The 18,053-nt window shown below is 38.0% G+C and overlaps 1 protein-coding gene across 1 annotated transcript in view; it reads right to left on the bottom strand.

Annotated features, from left to right (window-relative positions):
* Positions 1 to 18,053, bottom strand: part of COG5 (component of oligomeric golgi complex 5) — a 295,484-nt gene that overhangs the window by 43,913 nt on the left and 233,518 nt on the right. Inside the window, exons 16-18 of the mRNA XM_075208803.1 lie at positions 4,220 to 4,282; positions 3,249 to 3,352; positions 2,522 to 2,759 (exon numbers count right to left, since the gene is read on the bottom strand). Of these exons, the coding sequence (XP_075064904.1) occupies positions 2,522 to 2,759; positions 3,249 to 3,352; positions 4,220 to 4,282 (405 nt within the window). The remainder of the gene's footprint in view (positions 1 to 2,521; positions 2,760 to 3,248; positions 3,353 to 4,219; positions 4,283 to 18,053) is intronic.

Here is an 18,053-nt window from a genome sequence, read left to right on the forward strand (position 1 = left end):
ATCACATGGAGGTTACATCACTTTATCACTACTCAACATACTTTCTATAGATTTTTGACAGACATAATTTGATGACAATTAAATCCAATTACTATTTTTACAATTTCTTGAATATTCCAAATATATTTGCCTGAAGTTTTCATCTTACAAAAATAGCTCATATTCTCTCCTCTTTCTCAAACAAAACCAATAAATTCCTATTTTAAGGCCCCATAAGGGCTACTCTTCGTACATGCCCTTGGCTGACCTTTGTCTCAACTTACCATTCCTATTAGAACCAGTAATGAGCTCTGCTGCCAAATTCATCAACATTTTTACCACTCCCTCTAGGAGTGACATACTCCTTCCTGTGATTGGTTGTTCCATTTCTATACAGAACACAATGTCACTTCTTTCTGTCATAGGTTAAAGCAAATGTTGTCAGGGGCAGTAAAAAGGGGTGTTGTGCTGAGTGTGAACAACAGGGTGTTCTTTTCTTTGACTCTGAGCACCACAGACTCCTCCAAAAAAATATAAAATGTGTTTGTTAAGAAATAATTATTAAACTGGCATGTATCTTTGCCGCTACTCTGTCACTAATTTTACCCAGCCAGCTCGCTGCAGACTTTGTGCAACATTGGTAAAAATTTGGACAGTGGTTTAGAGATCAACAAAAAATAGACTGTAAATGAATGTTAAATGCTATAAGTAGTAATATAGAAGCAAAACCTGATCAATATCACATAATTTTACCTATTTTTCACAATTTTTAATTCAATTCAAATTGAAAACCTTTCAGGAATTTTGGGCAAAAACAGTAACAAAACAAAAACACAAATAAGTTTTAGAACCAAAACCACATCCAAAAACAAAACACAGCGGTCAACACACATCTCTAACATTTTTTTCCCTGGTCATTTGAACTTTTTGACTCGCATTATGCAAAAATATTTCATCATCCAGCTAATCAACTCCCAATATTTTTCTGTGATATGCACTAAAGTTCCTCTTTGAAGAATAGCTCACAAATAAAGTCTCTTTATAACCCCAATAGGTAAATCCTTATCACATGCTCCACAAATGCGATTATGAGTCTTTATAGTTTTTTTTTCCCTTCCACAGACTCTGAAAGAGTACAGAGAGGGAAAGGAGAAGAAGTAACTAACTAATCTAACATCATGTACAAAACACCCCTTCCATAGAACAGGTGTCTTTCAGCTTGTTTGGGGCTGGTTCCGGATCCATGCTGCAGGCTGTGTACCAGATGCAAGGTACACTCAAACTCACTGCTCTCCATGCAAGAGATGACGTGGAAGAAACATTCTTCCATCGGGTCACGTTAAGGACTCACCTTTTTAATTTCCTTTGCTAAGAGTACCAGCTTTACCTGCATTTACTAACTAATGGAATAACAACCCATAGCTAATCCCACATACACAACAAAATAAAAAAAACCTTATTACACTCACTGTTGCCATACTCAACTTTGAAGAGTCAGGAAAAAGAAACAACTAATCGAGTCACACTATATACCTTCACCTTCCAGGGGTGTCAACCCCCCGTTCCTACTCGGCTGATAAAGGACTAACTATTTGTTAGGGCAGCCATAGAGTCTCAACAGAAATAGAAATTCTTATTTTTAAAAGTAGTTCAAATACAAGAAAAAAACCTCTAGAAAAATCCCTATAGAAAAACAACCAAGCCACAAATACACACTACAAATGAGCATAGCTAAATGATAAAAGTTGAGATTAACCACTAACCTTGACAACCAGCCAAGCATTTTCTCATGCTGGTCTCTTGTGATCAGCTGATGGTAAAGGAGTTTCTTGTTAACATCAGCTTTGATCAGATAGCAGCTGTCACTCACTGTAAGCAGGCGCATCATTTTAGTAAAAGGAGATTTAGATCACAGATCAAGGAATAAGAAATATTTTACTTTATAGCTAATAAATTGGTAAAAAGGAGTTTTAGAGAGTATTTTGATGTAACTGTTAGAGGTCATAGGAACCCTGGCACATTATGCTGGGACCACTGGGGTTGCCAAGATGCCACTCTAAGGGTCTCAAATCTTCTTAGTTACGGAAGAGCCCCAGCGTTTTTCAATGTGGAACTTGTATCCTATTGGAGAGAGTGCTAAAAGACACTGCTTTTTGGATCTCCTTCTTCATAGAGGTACCAGCCCTGCTGACTTCATGTTCAAGAACTCATACTTATACTGTCTAGCACTGGGGCTAATTGAGGTTGTCGTCAGGTTTGCAAATTGTTTTTAAAAAATGTTTCTATTTTTTTTTATTATTAGAAAACAAATCACCAGCCAATCAAAATTCACCGTGTGGCACCCAACATGACATCAAATTTTGAGAACTACAAACCATACAGTTAGTATTGTAAGTAAATTGTGGCAATGTTTTGGTGTTTGACATTAACATTACACCTGGAGAAATCATACTGCATGGGCTACACTTTGGTGGCAGAATCTTCCAGCGTTAAAAGTTAATTTCATGTATGCTGCACCTGTAATGTGTGTTTCTTTTCTTACCTGCGCAAAATCAGCTGCCAGTCTCATCTTTCCTCCTTCACCAAGTGGCCTTAGCAAACTTGCATTGCGTATGAAAAGCTCTATTGCTCTTTGGGCAATTTCTTCAGTATTGTCATACACAAAATCAATGCACTCAAAATGCCGAAAGTAGTCACTCATGACTCTTGCAATAAAACCTTGTAATTCTTTCATATACAAAGAGCAGGGTACATCTGGCTTCCCCGAATTTGACAGATTTCTGAAAATCATAATACATATTTGAAATTGGTACAAAGGTCAATGAATTCCAAAATAGAGGAAATATAGCTATATCGACATTTAGAAAACACAAATGGACATGGCTATTGTGAAAATGGGTGTGGTGCTAGTAGGTAAGCTAAGAGATCAACTGTAAATGGATTGGTTATAAATGGATGCCTCTAGTGATTAAGTACCCTGTTCCTGACAATTCCTATAGGAACTTGTCTTGTGACTAATTGTAAATCTTACAATTTTTTCATCACATAAGCAATATTCTTTATTAAAAATATATTTATATTGACAGGAAAACATTTTTAATTAACTATCTTACATAACTGTGTACACAGGATGGTATACGCCATTCCAAAGGCTCAAAAGACAATTTGAAAACCTTCACATCAGAGATGTTTAAGCATCCACAAATGCAAAATCCCTAATAATAATGATGGGGTACTGTAACATATTTAAAGTAATATTATAAACTTACCCAGAGAAGTCTTCCTGGTGCATAGTTATGATAATGGCTTCAACAGAGTCACCGACAGAACTAAGCAAAGGTTGTATGGCATTTCCCATAAGTTTATAGATTGTCTGATAAATAGGACAAAGGAATTATATTGTTGGATTCACCTGGTTCATAACACATTATTTAAGTACTCTGCATTCTAAGCTTAGACCCATTATTATAAAACTGGATAAAAAAGAAAATGTAGACTATAAATATTAGTGATCAGACCTCAGTCTCAAAGTAATATTCTATGTAGAGGAATTTTAACTAAAAGGCTATAGAATGTGTTTAGAGAAGGTCAACCAAGTTAATTAAACTAGCTGAGGAGATGAGCTGCACAGAAAGGCATGTTAAATCAGTTACATTCTTGATAGAAAAGAAACACCTTTGAGGCGTTAAGAAAACAAGTTGTCAATAGAAATAAACCTCAAGGGAGTTTGCATTCATTCTCATCCCAGTAAAGTAGTTTCTACAATATACACAGTGAACAAATAGTATCCTCTAATGTACATCACTATATTTACATAGTAGTGTCACTCCTGTGATATAAAAGTTATATTTGCACTAGACTAGTGCAGACAGTATTTCATATAACGGTCTGTTAACCCCTACTGCTTTTATGCTGTTTCATTTTTGGAGTTTCTCTCTGATTAACTAAGCTCTGTTTATATATGAAGATTAATTTTACATGAGTGAGTTATCAAGAGAGCTCTTTCATTCATTTGGTGTAAAATAGCTTTCTGAAAACGCCTTATTAACACAAAATGAACCTATCTGCAGATAATTTCCAAAATGTAATTACATGATTGCACCTTTAACTGGCACACATAATTCCAATATTTGCTTTCAGTTCACTTATAGTTCTTTATGCTAGTGTCTAAGACAAACATTCAGCTGTCAGAGATTTTTATTGCATTCCACTCCTTCAAGATATCAGAAGAGCTTATTACCTTCATGGCAGCAGTTATATTCTCTTCTGCAGCTGCTGGGAGTGAACTCTGACCCGATATAACCTTGAAGGGGAACAAAAAAGAAAATTTCGCTCTTTCACCGGCTGACAATCATAGGATACAAAAATAGCTGGAGAGGAGTAGGTTAATACTAAAATAAGAGGTTTGTGAATTGCATCTATAAAGGCGGCTGAAATTGGCAGAAAAGAAGTAAATACCATTTGACCATATTTTGTGTTCTCCATCCTCTGTGCAGTTAATATTTATATCATATCAAATGAAAACCAGGTATTATCCAGCCAGGTATGTATAAATACATATATTTATTTGCGAAATCAGACCTTAAATGCAATTCAAAAGATGTCAGGGCAACTTCTCTCCTTGTACCTTATCCAGAAGCATGTCAGCACTCTAACATGGTCCATTGCAGCACTAATTTGTATATCTCAGTTTCTTGTAATAAAGAAAAAATGACAACTAAAAAGAAGTAGTCATATAGGCTTATACAATAATAGTGCAATGTGCAGAAATGTACTATATCCTACAGTAACCAGATTTTAGCAGTTCAGAAAATGTAAACAAGTATCAGATTGGTTGTAAAGGGGCACAGCGCATTTGTGCACTTGCACTATATTATAAAATAAAACCCAAGGAAATAGACTGTTAAAAGAAGCTTAGACCTAAGATTTTAGCAAACGGTTATATTCTAGAAAAAGCTCATTTCAAATCAGTATGCAAAGTTACAAGTACTCCATTAAGGAAAGTATTTTAAAAAGTGCATTCATTCTTTGACTAATGGGAGGACATAATTTGGATGAATCTCGGAGCCCTGGCTTTTATCTGTTTACGCTAAGCTTCTGAGTAGACAGTCATTTTTCTGCCTTTCCGCCCTGTTATAATGCAATTATTATTTATGATTAATTCATTCAATTTATGGATTTATTTGATTAATGCTGGTTATTATGTTATTTTGTTCTGTAGTACATAAACTCTTCATGAAAAATGCATAGGTGGGAAAGAAAACCCTAGACATATAGGAAGAAACATAGTATGTGTGTATGTCTGTACAAGGCATTACTGGCAGCAATTTTGGGGAAATGCTTCTACAAATTCATAATAATGACTTGGACATGAAGTGGATTCGCTGCTGACGAAGATCGAAATGAAGAAGTGAAGAGACAGCACAAGAGTAAGGTTAACGCATGGGTGAAAACCAAGCAAAGGAGGCCAGATGTCAGACAGGAACACATATAAATTTTTCGTGTGTGAAAATTTGGTCTCTAATTTCACACTTGAAAGTGGTCATCTAATCTGATAGAAATGTTGCATATGGATGAAAGGTTTTAACAACTGAATTCTTGCAAGTGCCTTCACTTTCTGCATAAACATTTTTTATGAGTGTAAAATTTGCAACAGGGAAAACAATTTTGTGCTGCAAGGAAGAAAATATAAAATGCACAACCTTATATATCATCATCATCACCATTTATTTATATAGCACCACTGATTCCGCAGCGCTGTACAGAGAACTCATTCACATCAGTCCCTGCCCCATTGAAGCTTACAGTCTATATTTCCTAACATACACACACACACAGACAGACAGAGAAAGAAACTATGGTCAATTTTTGAAAGCAGCCAATTAACCTACTAGTATGTTTTTGGAGTGTGGCAGAAAACCGGAGAACATGCAAACTCCACACAGATAAGGCCATGGTTGGGAATTGAACTCATGACCCCAGCTTTGCAAAGCAGAAGTGCTAACCACTAGGCCACCGTGCTGCCCACAATATATAGGGTATAGGGTTGTCTTCACAATTGGGCTAGGTGTGGCCTAGCCCAATGCGATGTGATGGCTAGGCGACTGCGTCAGAGCATCTCCAAAAAGCCAGTTTCGTGGGGTGTTCCTGGTATGCAGTGGTTAGTACTTACCATAAGCAGTCCAAGTAAAGACAACTGGTAAACCATCTACAGGGTCATGGGCACCCAAGGCACATTGATGCCTGTCTGGTGAATCATGTTTTCTTTTACATCATGTGGATGTCTGGGTGAGTATTTGTCATTTACCTAGGGAAGAGATGGCACCAGGATGCACTATGGGAAGAAAGGTAGTCAGCAGAGGCAGTGTAATGCTCTGGGCAATGTTCTGCTGGGAAAACTTGTGTCCTGGCATTCATGTGGATGATAATCACCTACCTAAACAATGTTGCAAACCAAGTACAACCCTTCATGGCAAAGGTATTCCCTGATGGCAAGGGATAATGCGCCCTTCTACACTACAAAAATTGTTCAGCAATGGTTTGACTAATATGACAGTTCAAGGTGTTGACTTGGCCTCCAAATTCCCCAGATCTTAATCCGATCAAGGATCTGTGGGATGTGCTGAAAAAAGTCTGAGCCATGGAGGCCCTACCTCGCAAACTTATAGGACTTAAAGAATCTTGTGCCAACGCCTTGGTGCAAGATACCACAGGACAACGTCAGAGGTTTCAGAAGTCTGTATCTCAACGGGTCAGAGCTATTTTGTTGGCACAAAGGGGACCTACACAATATTAGGCCAGTGGTTTTAATGTTGTGGCTGATCGTGTGTTTAAATGCTATTAAAAAGTTACACATGCAATGTATTGAAAGGTAGTCAGAGAATGTGAGAACTGCACTGGTTAAACATAATTTCTAGAACAAAATTATCTTTGTTAATAGAGATAATATACCATGCCTAGTAATTGTGCATAAAAGTGTTGCAAATGTTCATCTTTTGATTACATTTATTTATATTGATAATAAAGCATGGAGAAGAACCTCATTTATCATAAGGCTCATATGGCTTGAATTTACAGACTTCATTTCAATGAGATCAGCGGCATAATTACATTTTCTGCAGCAGCAACTACTAAAAGCTGCATAATTAGGTTTAGATTTGGAGCAGCCGAAGGTCAAGCCCTTCTTCTATCATATCAGCTATAAAGTATACAGAAACAACTTACATTTAAAACTTAAAGGCTACATATACCTGCAAAGTATTAAAAAGTGGTTTGCATCATTGGATGAAATCATACCCATGCTTCCCTTTTAATATGTAGGTTAAGTCTATTAGATTGCAGCGAATAAAAACGTTAAGTCTGAAGCTAATGCATATACATCACCTGCAACTAAAAAGCGCTTGACCAAGAAATGTGGAAAAGAACTAGTTCCAAAGTGTCTTGGGCTTCCATTCTATTGTAATTAAGAAAATGCATATAAAATTGATACCAGATGGTATTTTGTACCTACAAGAATACATAAAATATAACCAACTATGTCTCCCCTACAGGGACTTAGGGAAGATTTTATTCATAAAGTAGTACTGCCCCAAAATGTAAAAATTTGGGAGGGAAATACTTGAAATGATTGAACAGATATTGTTGCTTTCCTATACTTGAACTGGGAGTATATTCTGATAAAGTGTATATTGTATCTTAACTGCAGCCAAATCTTTCATAGCTAAATATTTAAAGATCAGTTCTTTTGTTTGCAGGCATAACGGCAGCCACAAGGAGTCCATCCCTCTAGTCCACTCAAGGAAATAAAGTCCATATTCAGTGTTTCCACTCGGATTGTGCTTTATGTTATTGTGACTTGGATGTTAGTCTGTTAGATTGTGCAGCACGGCCATGCAAATGAGGAGTCTACTGTCCCTTAAGTTACCTCTTGCAACTGGTATTCCAAGTATACTCCATACCAAGTGGGTAGCACAGACGTCATGTTGGGATCCAGCAAATAGGTAATCATATGTTAAATAGACAAGCAGCAGGGAGGGAAAATCAGCGCTAATAACATTACAGGTGATATTATAGTGTTATGCTCCACCGCTAAGAGCTCATTAGCAACGAGAGCTCTTACCACAACTAATACAACAGCGTTATGTTTTCTTATTTTACCAAGATGTGGATATGTGCTTCAAGAATAAAATGCCAGCAATGCCAGCTAGATGTAGGTGAGATAATAAAGAGGGTGAAGTGTAGGGAACTATGTCAATTAAAATAATTTTTCAAAGTGTGTGTGTGAGTTTATTACATTTTTCTCTGGTGCACTACAGGTCTTAGTAGGCCTCCAGTGCCAGGAAATCCTGGCACTTGTGGCTTATGAAGTGGCAGGATACCCTGGCAGCAATTGGTATGCTGGCACTTGTAGTGCTACAAGCACCACCATGTCCAACCACTTAACGCGGGGCCTGTGCATGCTGAGACTGTAGTAGACCATGGAAAAAAATCTATTTTTTTACATATCAACCCACATTCACCACTCCAGGATTGTGGGAATAGCTCTAGTACTATTCAGCACAGTGCTGGTTAATATAAGGAGGGAGGGGGCGGGGTAATTCACCTAGAAATAGAGGCCTGGGCTGGTTGTTACTATGGAAGGGGGGACCCTAAGTAATGGATGGATTTTAAGTGTTTCTTAAAAAAATCACGTATTTTCCTTAATATTCAGTTATACCTGCAGCTCTGAATAAGTGACACAATTTACACTTCTGTTGTACGCCTAAAATGCGTCCCACTCGACGTATAGTCCTCAAGGTATAATTATTCCCAGTGTCTCCCAGCGCTCAGTGCATGTGTCAGGTTTAAATGAGAACACCAGACATGGTACATGGTACATCCACTTAACCCCTCATCCTCTCTGCTTGTTCTCCCCCTCTCCCCTGGTCTCTTCTTCTCCCTTGCATCACTGCCTCCCTCCGTGCCTGTTTTGTCCACCCTCCCTTAGGATGTAAGCTCGCATGAGCAGGGCCCCTCTCCCCTCCTGTCTCCATACCTACTCTTCTGCTCCGCCCTCACTCCATATGTCTGCCCGGAGTTTCTGAAGCATTGGTACTTAATGTTTATTGTTCTATAATGTTTTACCCTGTATGGTCTACTGTTTGTACTATGTAAGGCGCTGCGGAAACCTTGTGGCGCCTAACAAATAAATGCTAATAATAATAATAAAATTCTGAAGAATAGAAAGATAAAAAGAAAGGGAATGCAAAACATTGCAATCCTACTCCATATTTTATTCGTCCTATAATGTGTATGGTTTTCTATTGAAAGAGAGGCAGAGTAATGTCCCAATGTCCCTGAAATAGCAACCCCAATATACAGTTTCCTTGCTGATCTTCTGATCACTTGACATGTTACCATAAAATAAAGGTCTATGATAAGCATAATTATCTAACTATAGCTGACCTTGTTCTCTGAGCACACTGAAAAGCCAGCATTTTATTTACAGTAAGCAAAGGTTCTACTTAGTAAAGTATGAATAAGCTGTGCATGCATATACACACAGTATATTACAATCAGAAAGTTATTGATCAACATTAAATAGTGAGTAAAGCCACCGAATGACATATATAGCAAGGGCTGTGTATTATATAACAGACTAATATGCATTAAATAAACGAAGTGTTTATAATTAATTCAATATTTCCATCATATTCTCTTTCATTCCCTCTGCCATGTTGCCATGCTAGAAGGGAGATGCTTCTTTAACTGGGCAGGCAGAGCTTGAATAAAATATGACAGACTTGCTAGCAGAGCAGAAAACCACAGCCTTACTGGTGGATTAACACAAAGGTACACTGCCAGTAATGTGACAGTAACACAAATGTCTGCAGAATCAGCTTTTTGACCTGTACGATATACATCAGGACACTGTACTAAAGATGTGAAGAAGCTTCAGCTGTCTGTAGTGGAGTAGGGGAATATATAGAATATTTGGGCAACACCAGGGTTGAAAGTGGACTGGTATGTCGGGTAGTGTACAAATTTCCGATGGTGGAAATACCAACGGAAATAATACAGACACGAAAATACCGACAGGCTAAATGTCGGTATGTAAATGTTCCTGACACGGATAAAATACATATAATGGGACTGCTGACAGTGAAAATGCCAAAAGTCACAATGCTGGTATTAAAATGGTGGAGGCGCCGGTAGTTAACAGTGACAAAAATAAATAAATGTTAAAAAAAACATTAACCCTAGTGCTGGTCAGAGGAAAATCAGGGGGACAAACAGCATGGGGTCCCCCCTATTTTACTCCAACATGCCCTAGGCTTTCTTGTTTTGTTTGTCTTTTACCAATCAACTTTCCTTCAAAGAATACATTCCATGTTGTAATCATAAAATACCATATGTAATAAACATGTAAAGAAATAGCACTAATAGTGCATTATCTTTTATTTAAAAACAGATATTATAAAATCAGATTATAAAAAAACGATATATTTCCCAAAAAATTCAAAACACTGCACCCTGCATAAGTGTGGACCTCTTACACTAGGATGGATAGAACGCGCGTGAATAAATACCTCCTAGTTGTTTATGGTGGGCACTTTATGCTTAGCCAGCTGGGGCTTGTGGCACCACAGCAGGTGAACCCGCATGAGGGGGTCCCCCTACCATGATGCCAACCAGCCCCAGGCTAGATATTCCACAGGGAAATGTGGTCCGCGAAAAAAATGTGGGCCCCTTCCATAGGGGTAACCGGCCCCATACTGACAGCAGTAGTGCTCCCCCCACACCCCTGGGAAATGGTTTTAATAAATGTTTTTGAAAAAGCAAAAAAATTAAACACTATTTTACATTGGTGAACTACAGGTCCAAGCAAGCCCGGACTGTTCATGGCTGCCAGGGCATGCTGGCACTTTGGAAATCACAAGTACCAGCATGCCCTGACACCCAGGGCCTGCTATGTCCTGTAGTGCACCAATGCAAACTGTAAATAAAAGACACCCCTTGTTTAAACCAACAAATGTTATACATTTTTTGCCACCAGCCCCGGCTGGCTAAGCCGAGGGCTGCTTGGAGTAAAATAGGGTGACCCTACACTGTTTGTCTCAACGATTTTCCTCCGACCTGCACTAGGCTAGCAGCATTAGGGTTATTATTTAACACTTGCATTACCCCATACCCACCACATATGGGTGTGGGAAGAGCCCTAGTGCTGTCATCACAGGGCTAGGTACCCAGAGGGAGGAGGCCCGCAATTTTTTTTTTCAACCACAGTTCCCTAGGGAACCAAGCCCCATGCTGACCCACCTGGGGTGGATTGGATGAGAATCTGGGAGACCCCATGCTGTTTGTCGCCCTGATTTTCCTCCGATTAGCACCAGGCTGGCAGCACTTGGTTTAATATGACTGGGAGTTGGGGGGGGGGGGGGTTAAGCTGCATTGTGGGTTCACCATGGCTTGGACTTGTGGGAATTTGGAGGTAAAGTCGACACCTTGAACTCGTTGTCATGTCAAGTTTTCCCAGCACAACATTGTTCAGAGAATCACACTGCCTCCGCCAGCTAGCCTTCTTCTCATAGAGCATTCCGGTGCTATCTCTTCCCTAGGTAAATGACACACACGCACTTGGCTGTCCACCTGATGTACAAGAAAACGTGAAGGCCACCTTCTTCCATTGCTCCATGGTACAATTCTCGCGCTCATGTGCCCATTTGTAGGCACTTTCGGCGGTGGACAGGGGTCAACATGGGCACTATGACCTTTTGCGACAACGCAGCAAGCTGCGATACTCTGTGTTCGGACATCTTTCGATCATAACCAGCATTAACTTTTTCAGCAGTCTGTGCTACAGTAGCTCTTCTGTGGGATTGGACTAGATGGGCTAGCATTTGCTTCTCACACACATCAATGAGCCTTGGACGCCCATGACCCTGTCATCGTTTCACTGGTAGTCCTTTTGTGGACCAGTTTTGGGAGGCACTAACCACTGCATACCGGAAACACCCCACAAGAGCTGCTATTTTGGAGATGCTTTGACCCAGTCATCTAGCCATAACAATTTGGCCGTTGTCAAAGTTGTTCAGATCCTTATGCTTGCCCATTTTCTTGCTTCCAACACATTAACTACAAGAACTGACTGTTCACTCGCTGGCTAATATATCCCACCTCTTAACAGGTGCTATTGTAATGAGATAATCAATGTTATTCACTTCACTTGTCAGTGGTTTCAATATTGTGGGTGGTCAGTGTATATGTTTACAATCATTACCGAGAGAAAGGATGTCTTGAAAACGTTACTATAAAATAAACGACTTTAACCAATGTCCTGTCAACTAGAGGACCTTGAGATAAGTTGGTGTTGAAGGATCCAGACAAATGTTTACAGCATGGTATGTCCTTGTTTACTTTCTAAGGTCTACGACTGCATGATTTTATTTTTTATTAATAGGTTATAATTCTCTGACATTTTTTTTATTTTTATCTTCCCTTTGTACATTTTTAAATATACATACACAGCATTAAAAAGTTTTCCAATTTTGAACAATTCAGAAGTCTAACAGCAAATAAAGTACAACGGTTCTATCAAGTCTGTCAATTAACATTTCCGTTTAGGCTCGCAGTATTATTTCTGGTGAGACAAGTCAGTGTTGAAACACTCTTATGTTTATCCAAGGCATCCGCTAATTACCTTAAACAAAACGTAAAAGTCAATATAGCTGACGCACGGAAAAGTTAATGAAGTGCCCATGACTTAAGAAATTTTAGTTTCCCATAATTCATGCAACTCTTCTGTCAAGCACATTATATACATTATTTTACTGAAGTACACACAACTCTTTCTGAATATTAACAGACTTTGTATAATACTCTTTTCATTTTGGTTATAATAAAGGTTTGAAAGATACAACATTTTAAATAGAGAAGTACTGTAATTTGACATATATGTTTCTCTTTACACCTTTCCATAATTGCCAACACTCTGATATAGTTTCCACAAACACGATGCTGCTGAGCGGATACATGTATGACATCAGACCCACTATGTTCGACACACCTTGGAACAGTACAACTTCCATTATGTCACCGCTACTGTATTTGATTACACCAATTAATTGAATTTTAAATACTCCTGTAAAGGAAACTTGTTATTTGTGTACTAGTTTTATATTTCCCATCACTTGGCTTCAATTTTTGCGGTTTGAAGACTGAAAGTATAAATTTCCCCTTTTTTACTTTTTTCATCCTTGGATATAACTTCTGGAAATAGGCACCCAGAAAATGCTATATAACAGAATATTCCTTACGAAACTGATTCTTAAACTATACTGAGGCAACAGAAAAAAAAACCCTAATATAGTCAGTGAGGCTTAGCATCTTGCTAAAATCAGCAATGCAGCATTGCTTAGCAACTGACAGTAGGTTAGTGCATTAAATAAAAAAATAGAAAAGTACCAAGTCAGACAATAAATGAGATAATATGAAATATAAAAAACACATATTAGCTTCAGAAAACAATAAGAGCTCTAAGGGATTCATTATTCTTCCTAATAAGTAACCCTTAACATGAAAACACACAGAGCAAACTATTAAAGAGTGTTTCACAATAATTGAGTTTTACAGACACATGGATAATTTAATGCTCTCATCTTCAGACAGGCTTATAGGGTATTCAATTGTCCGCAATATTTTTTTTTCCCGGCGCGGAAAAAAAAAAAAGTCACCCGCAGGTTTTAAACCACTATAGCGACCGGTTTAAGTTAATGCAGCGTAAAATCTTGTGCAATTCAATTGAAAAAGAGGGAACGCTGCCCCCGCTAGTTAATCATTGTGTTTGTGAGTTTTTAGGGGTTTTAACGCGGTCATGTATAACACAAAAAAAGGACTGGCATACATTTTCATACATTTTATTGCATTACACAACCATTCTAGTTGATAATATCTACATTACAGTACTTTCTTTAGCATAGTTTTTTATTTAGCTATTTTTTACTATAAAATCATCTATACCATGTCAAAACACATTAGTGCAAACATATTTGAACCAAAAACATACATAAATATATTTAATTAGTGATTTTTATTTTATTTTTTCTTATGGTTTTTTTATTTCATTATTTTTTAACAAGAAAATCAACTTTTACATGTTAGGCATTAGTGATAAACATAGTTTATCTTTTTTTTTCTCATTATTACATGATTTCAAATCGTTTTCAGAGGTTTTTAATTTTTATCACACCCCAAAGAGGTGCGAGATAATACAGCATATTGGCATGTTTAACGCGCCACGTTAAAAAAACAACTGAACTGCTTTTAACGCAGCTGCCTCTCGCACACCCTATACTTTCAATAGAACTTCTACTGGAGCGCGAGAGGACCGTTTGTTAAAAAAAAAACACGGAGCGTTAAAAATGGAATTGAATCGCGGGTAAAGTTAACCCGCTCGAAAGTGATAAAAAAAACAGCGTTAAAATGACTTATCGAGGTCTTAAAAAAAACCCTCTTGCGGTCAATTTAATACCCCCAGACTATTATGCCATTTTGTTTAGATGGTTAGAGTTTCAAGACACAGACACATACACTACCTTGTCCAACTGTAGTGTACTAACAAATGTAGTGGTCTCTATTTACCCCGGACTCACATGCATGAGATTCAAACCACACAACTCCCTCCATTAAAGATTGGGCAACCGACCCCAGAGACCATCATGGCTCTTTTTCCCATTTTTCTAGCCCCTCTCTCCCTCACCCTTAAGCTCTACCCTACGTTGTTGTTATTCTTTTCTTATATTATGTGGTAAATTGCTCTGTTTCTGCGCAGATGGTTCACCATGTTTTTATTGTCTTGAGGGTACTTTATTTGATACTGTTATTCGATTATTGCTATAGCTTTCTCCAGTTTTTCAGAATATGTCGAAGTTTTTAGCTGCTATAAAGCAACGTTGAACCCCAAACTCTATTATGTTTAATGATGTTGATAGCCTAATACTTGTTTTTCCATCTGTATTCTGGCTCTTTCAATAAAAACTATATTACAAAAAAATGCTTTAATATGATTATGTAATTATGCACAAAACGCATGGCTTTGCAAGTTTTAAACAGTCTCAGCTATTTTATCACATTGATCAAGTGATAGAGACCTCTTCAATTTGACAATTTTATGACAAAAGTGTTTATTCCTAAACAACTAAATCTTACAAGTTGAACAGGCATGTGAGGAAGTAAATACCACAATCAAAAGCTGTGTGATGAGCTGGATCATATACAAGACATAACTGGATTGTTTGGTTCTGTGAAAGAAATCTCAATGGATATACAATATCTAGTTATGTTACAGAGTGACTGACAGCTTGTACAGAAATGCACTGTGTGGATTGGTAAATTCATATACAGGGGAAGGGCCAGCGATATCAACATCATCATTTATTTATATAGCGCCACTAATTCCGCAGTGCTGTACAGAGATATTACTCACATCAGTCCCTGCCACATTGGAGCTTACAGTCTAACTTCCCGAACATACATACACACACAAACAGACAGAGACAGACAGACTAGGGTCAATATTGATAGCAGCCCATTAACCTACGAGTATGTTTTTGGAGTGTGGAAGGAAACCGGAGCACCCAGGGGAAACCCACGCAAACACAAGGAGAAAATACAAACTCCGCACAGATAAGGCCATGGTGGGGAATCAAACTCATGACTCCAGTGCTGTGAGGCAGAAGTGGTAACCACTAAGCCACCGTGCTGCCCCAGTTACTCAAATGGCAGCAGTTTCAGCTATTTGATCAACATCAGAACCCATTAGGACACAGACCTGAAGATGTGGAAGAAGCTTCAGACATTTGTAATCGAGTTGGGAGAAACACTGGAATGTCAGGTTAACACTTAACAAGTTATCATCATCATTATCATAGCTTATAGCTGAATATTTACATTTGGCAGTTTATATGTACCTTTAAGTCTTTAGACAATATTATATAAAGTATAATTGTGTTAACTATCTTTTTACCTACAAGGTAAGAAGTCTTTGTCTTAAAACTAATGATGGTGTGCTGTATGCTGCCATGACCAATTGTCTTTAAAACAACCAAAAACCTTCTATAGGGCGATGTCACACACAGGAACATATGTATTAATGCATAGACATAATTTAAGACTTTCAAGTTTATTAAACTATTACCAACTTCATGGTCTAACTTTTTTTTTTTTTTTTTTTTTTTTTTAAATCCGGGTACAATAATTTTAAAACTGTAAAGCTAAAAGACACAGGAAGAAGGATGCATGCCCAGTGTATTTAAAGATCAATAGGATATCTATAAAGAGCCATCAATCACATGTACATTACTGGCATCACTGGTTTATATCTTATCAGCAGCAGATCATACATTATTAATGTTGCCTTACTTAATACAGGGCTGACATTTTGAAGGTGACTTTAAATGTTTTCACTTTTTGGTACTCTATGCATTCTAATGATTTCAAGGGATTGGAGTGAAGTTTAGAAGTATTGGTTGAAGGCAGGAGAAAAATAATTTTACATGATTTTGTCAACCACACATACATACAGTACATATTAAATATGTGCACACATATATATTTAATATACACACACACACTTTATTTAAAAGTAAAACTATCATGAAGGCATAGTTTTAGTAGTATATGAACAAGTAAATATAATTAAAATTTGCAATTTATTCACCAGAACAAAACACATTATTATTATTATTATTAGTAATATTTATTTATAGGGCGCCACTAGGTATCCGTAGCGCCGTACAGGGACAGACAGAAACACAGTACAGGGTGAGACAGCACGGAACAGTTAACAAAAATCACAGTAACTGGGAAGCTCAAAGTACAGCTAGATGAAAGGTGAAAGCCCCCAGGGGTAGAGAGGGGTAGAAGAGCCTCACAGAAGAGACAAGGAGCTGGAGAGCAGAGTTAAGGTGGTGGAGAACAGGAGGAGAGGAGGCCCTACTCGAAGGAGTGTACAATCTAAGGGGATGGTAGGACGAACAGAGACGCAAGGGTAGGAGGAGGAAAAGGGGGAGAGCGGAGGCATAGATGGAGAGGGTGGAAGAGGAGAGCGACGAGGAGGGAGGTAGGTGGGAGACTGGAAGGAGGGCAGTTAAGTGGGGGACTGGAAGGCTATAAGGAAGACTTGCATGTGTTTGTTTATAAGAAACTATTACTGTCAATCAAGAGGACTAGTCTGACAAACGTACCAGTGGTACCCACAAATGCCGTAAGTTTTCAACCCCGGATCCTGGACCTGCTCACCAATGTACTTTTATTTACATTATGTAGCAGTATGCAAAACTACAGAATGTCCAGGCCATCATTTCTTACCTGAACTATTCAAACACTTCAGCTCGGATGTTATGTATTGCAAGGTACTCCCCCAGCCACCCACTAAAGACAAAAAAAGAGGAGCCTGACTACATACTGTAATTCAGTGATGGACAACCTGAAATACTTTAAGGACCACATGTGTGGCCCTCCAACCTCCAGAAGGGCCTTAAACTTAGCGCCTGAACATCAGTCCTCCAAAAATGCACCCACATGCTCCAAAATTCTACCACACGCAACATGATCAGTTAACTTGCTCTGAAATAGCCCCAATGCCTATATGGATTCCAAAATTCCCCCCACATTCCACATGCCACTCAGTCCTCCCTGCATGCCCATCACAAGCCACTCAGAATTCCCCACATGTCCCCAACTCACTCAAAACTCTCCATACCGTAAATTTTATAATATATACTATTATAAGTGTCTTTTATATACGTGCTGCAGTGTTTGCTGGTGCTATATAAATATTAATTAATAATTAATTAATTAATATTAATAAAAAAATATATATATTTCTTTGATACTGAGGGAAGAAGAGAAGTTTAAAGTCAAAGAAGTCTAAATTATAGAAAGAGTAGGCAAACATATACAAACAATGTTTAAAGACAGAAACAGAAACACACCATCCATTTGCAGAACAAACATGTAGCATCTAGAATTCTGATGGACAATGAATGTCGTACAACAAGTGATATTTCCAGTTGTTAATGTATCACAATGAACAC

This window comes from Mixophyes fleayi, chromosome 4 (genome assembly GCF_038048845.1).
Source record: "Mixophyes fleayi isolate aMixFle1 chromosome 4, aMixFle1.hap1, whole genome shotgun sequence".
NCBI lineage: Eukaryota > Metazoa > Chordata > Amphibia > Anura > Limnodynastidae > Mixophyes > Mixophyes fleayi.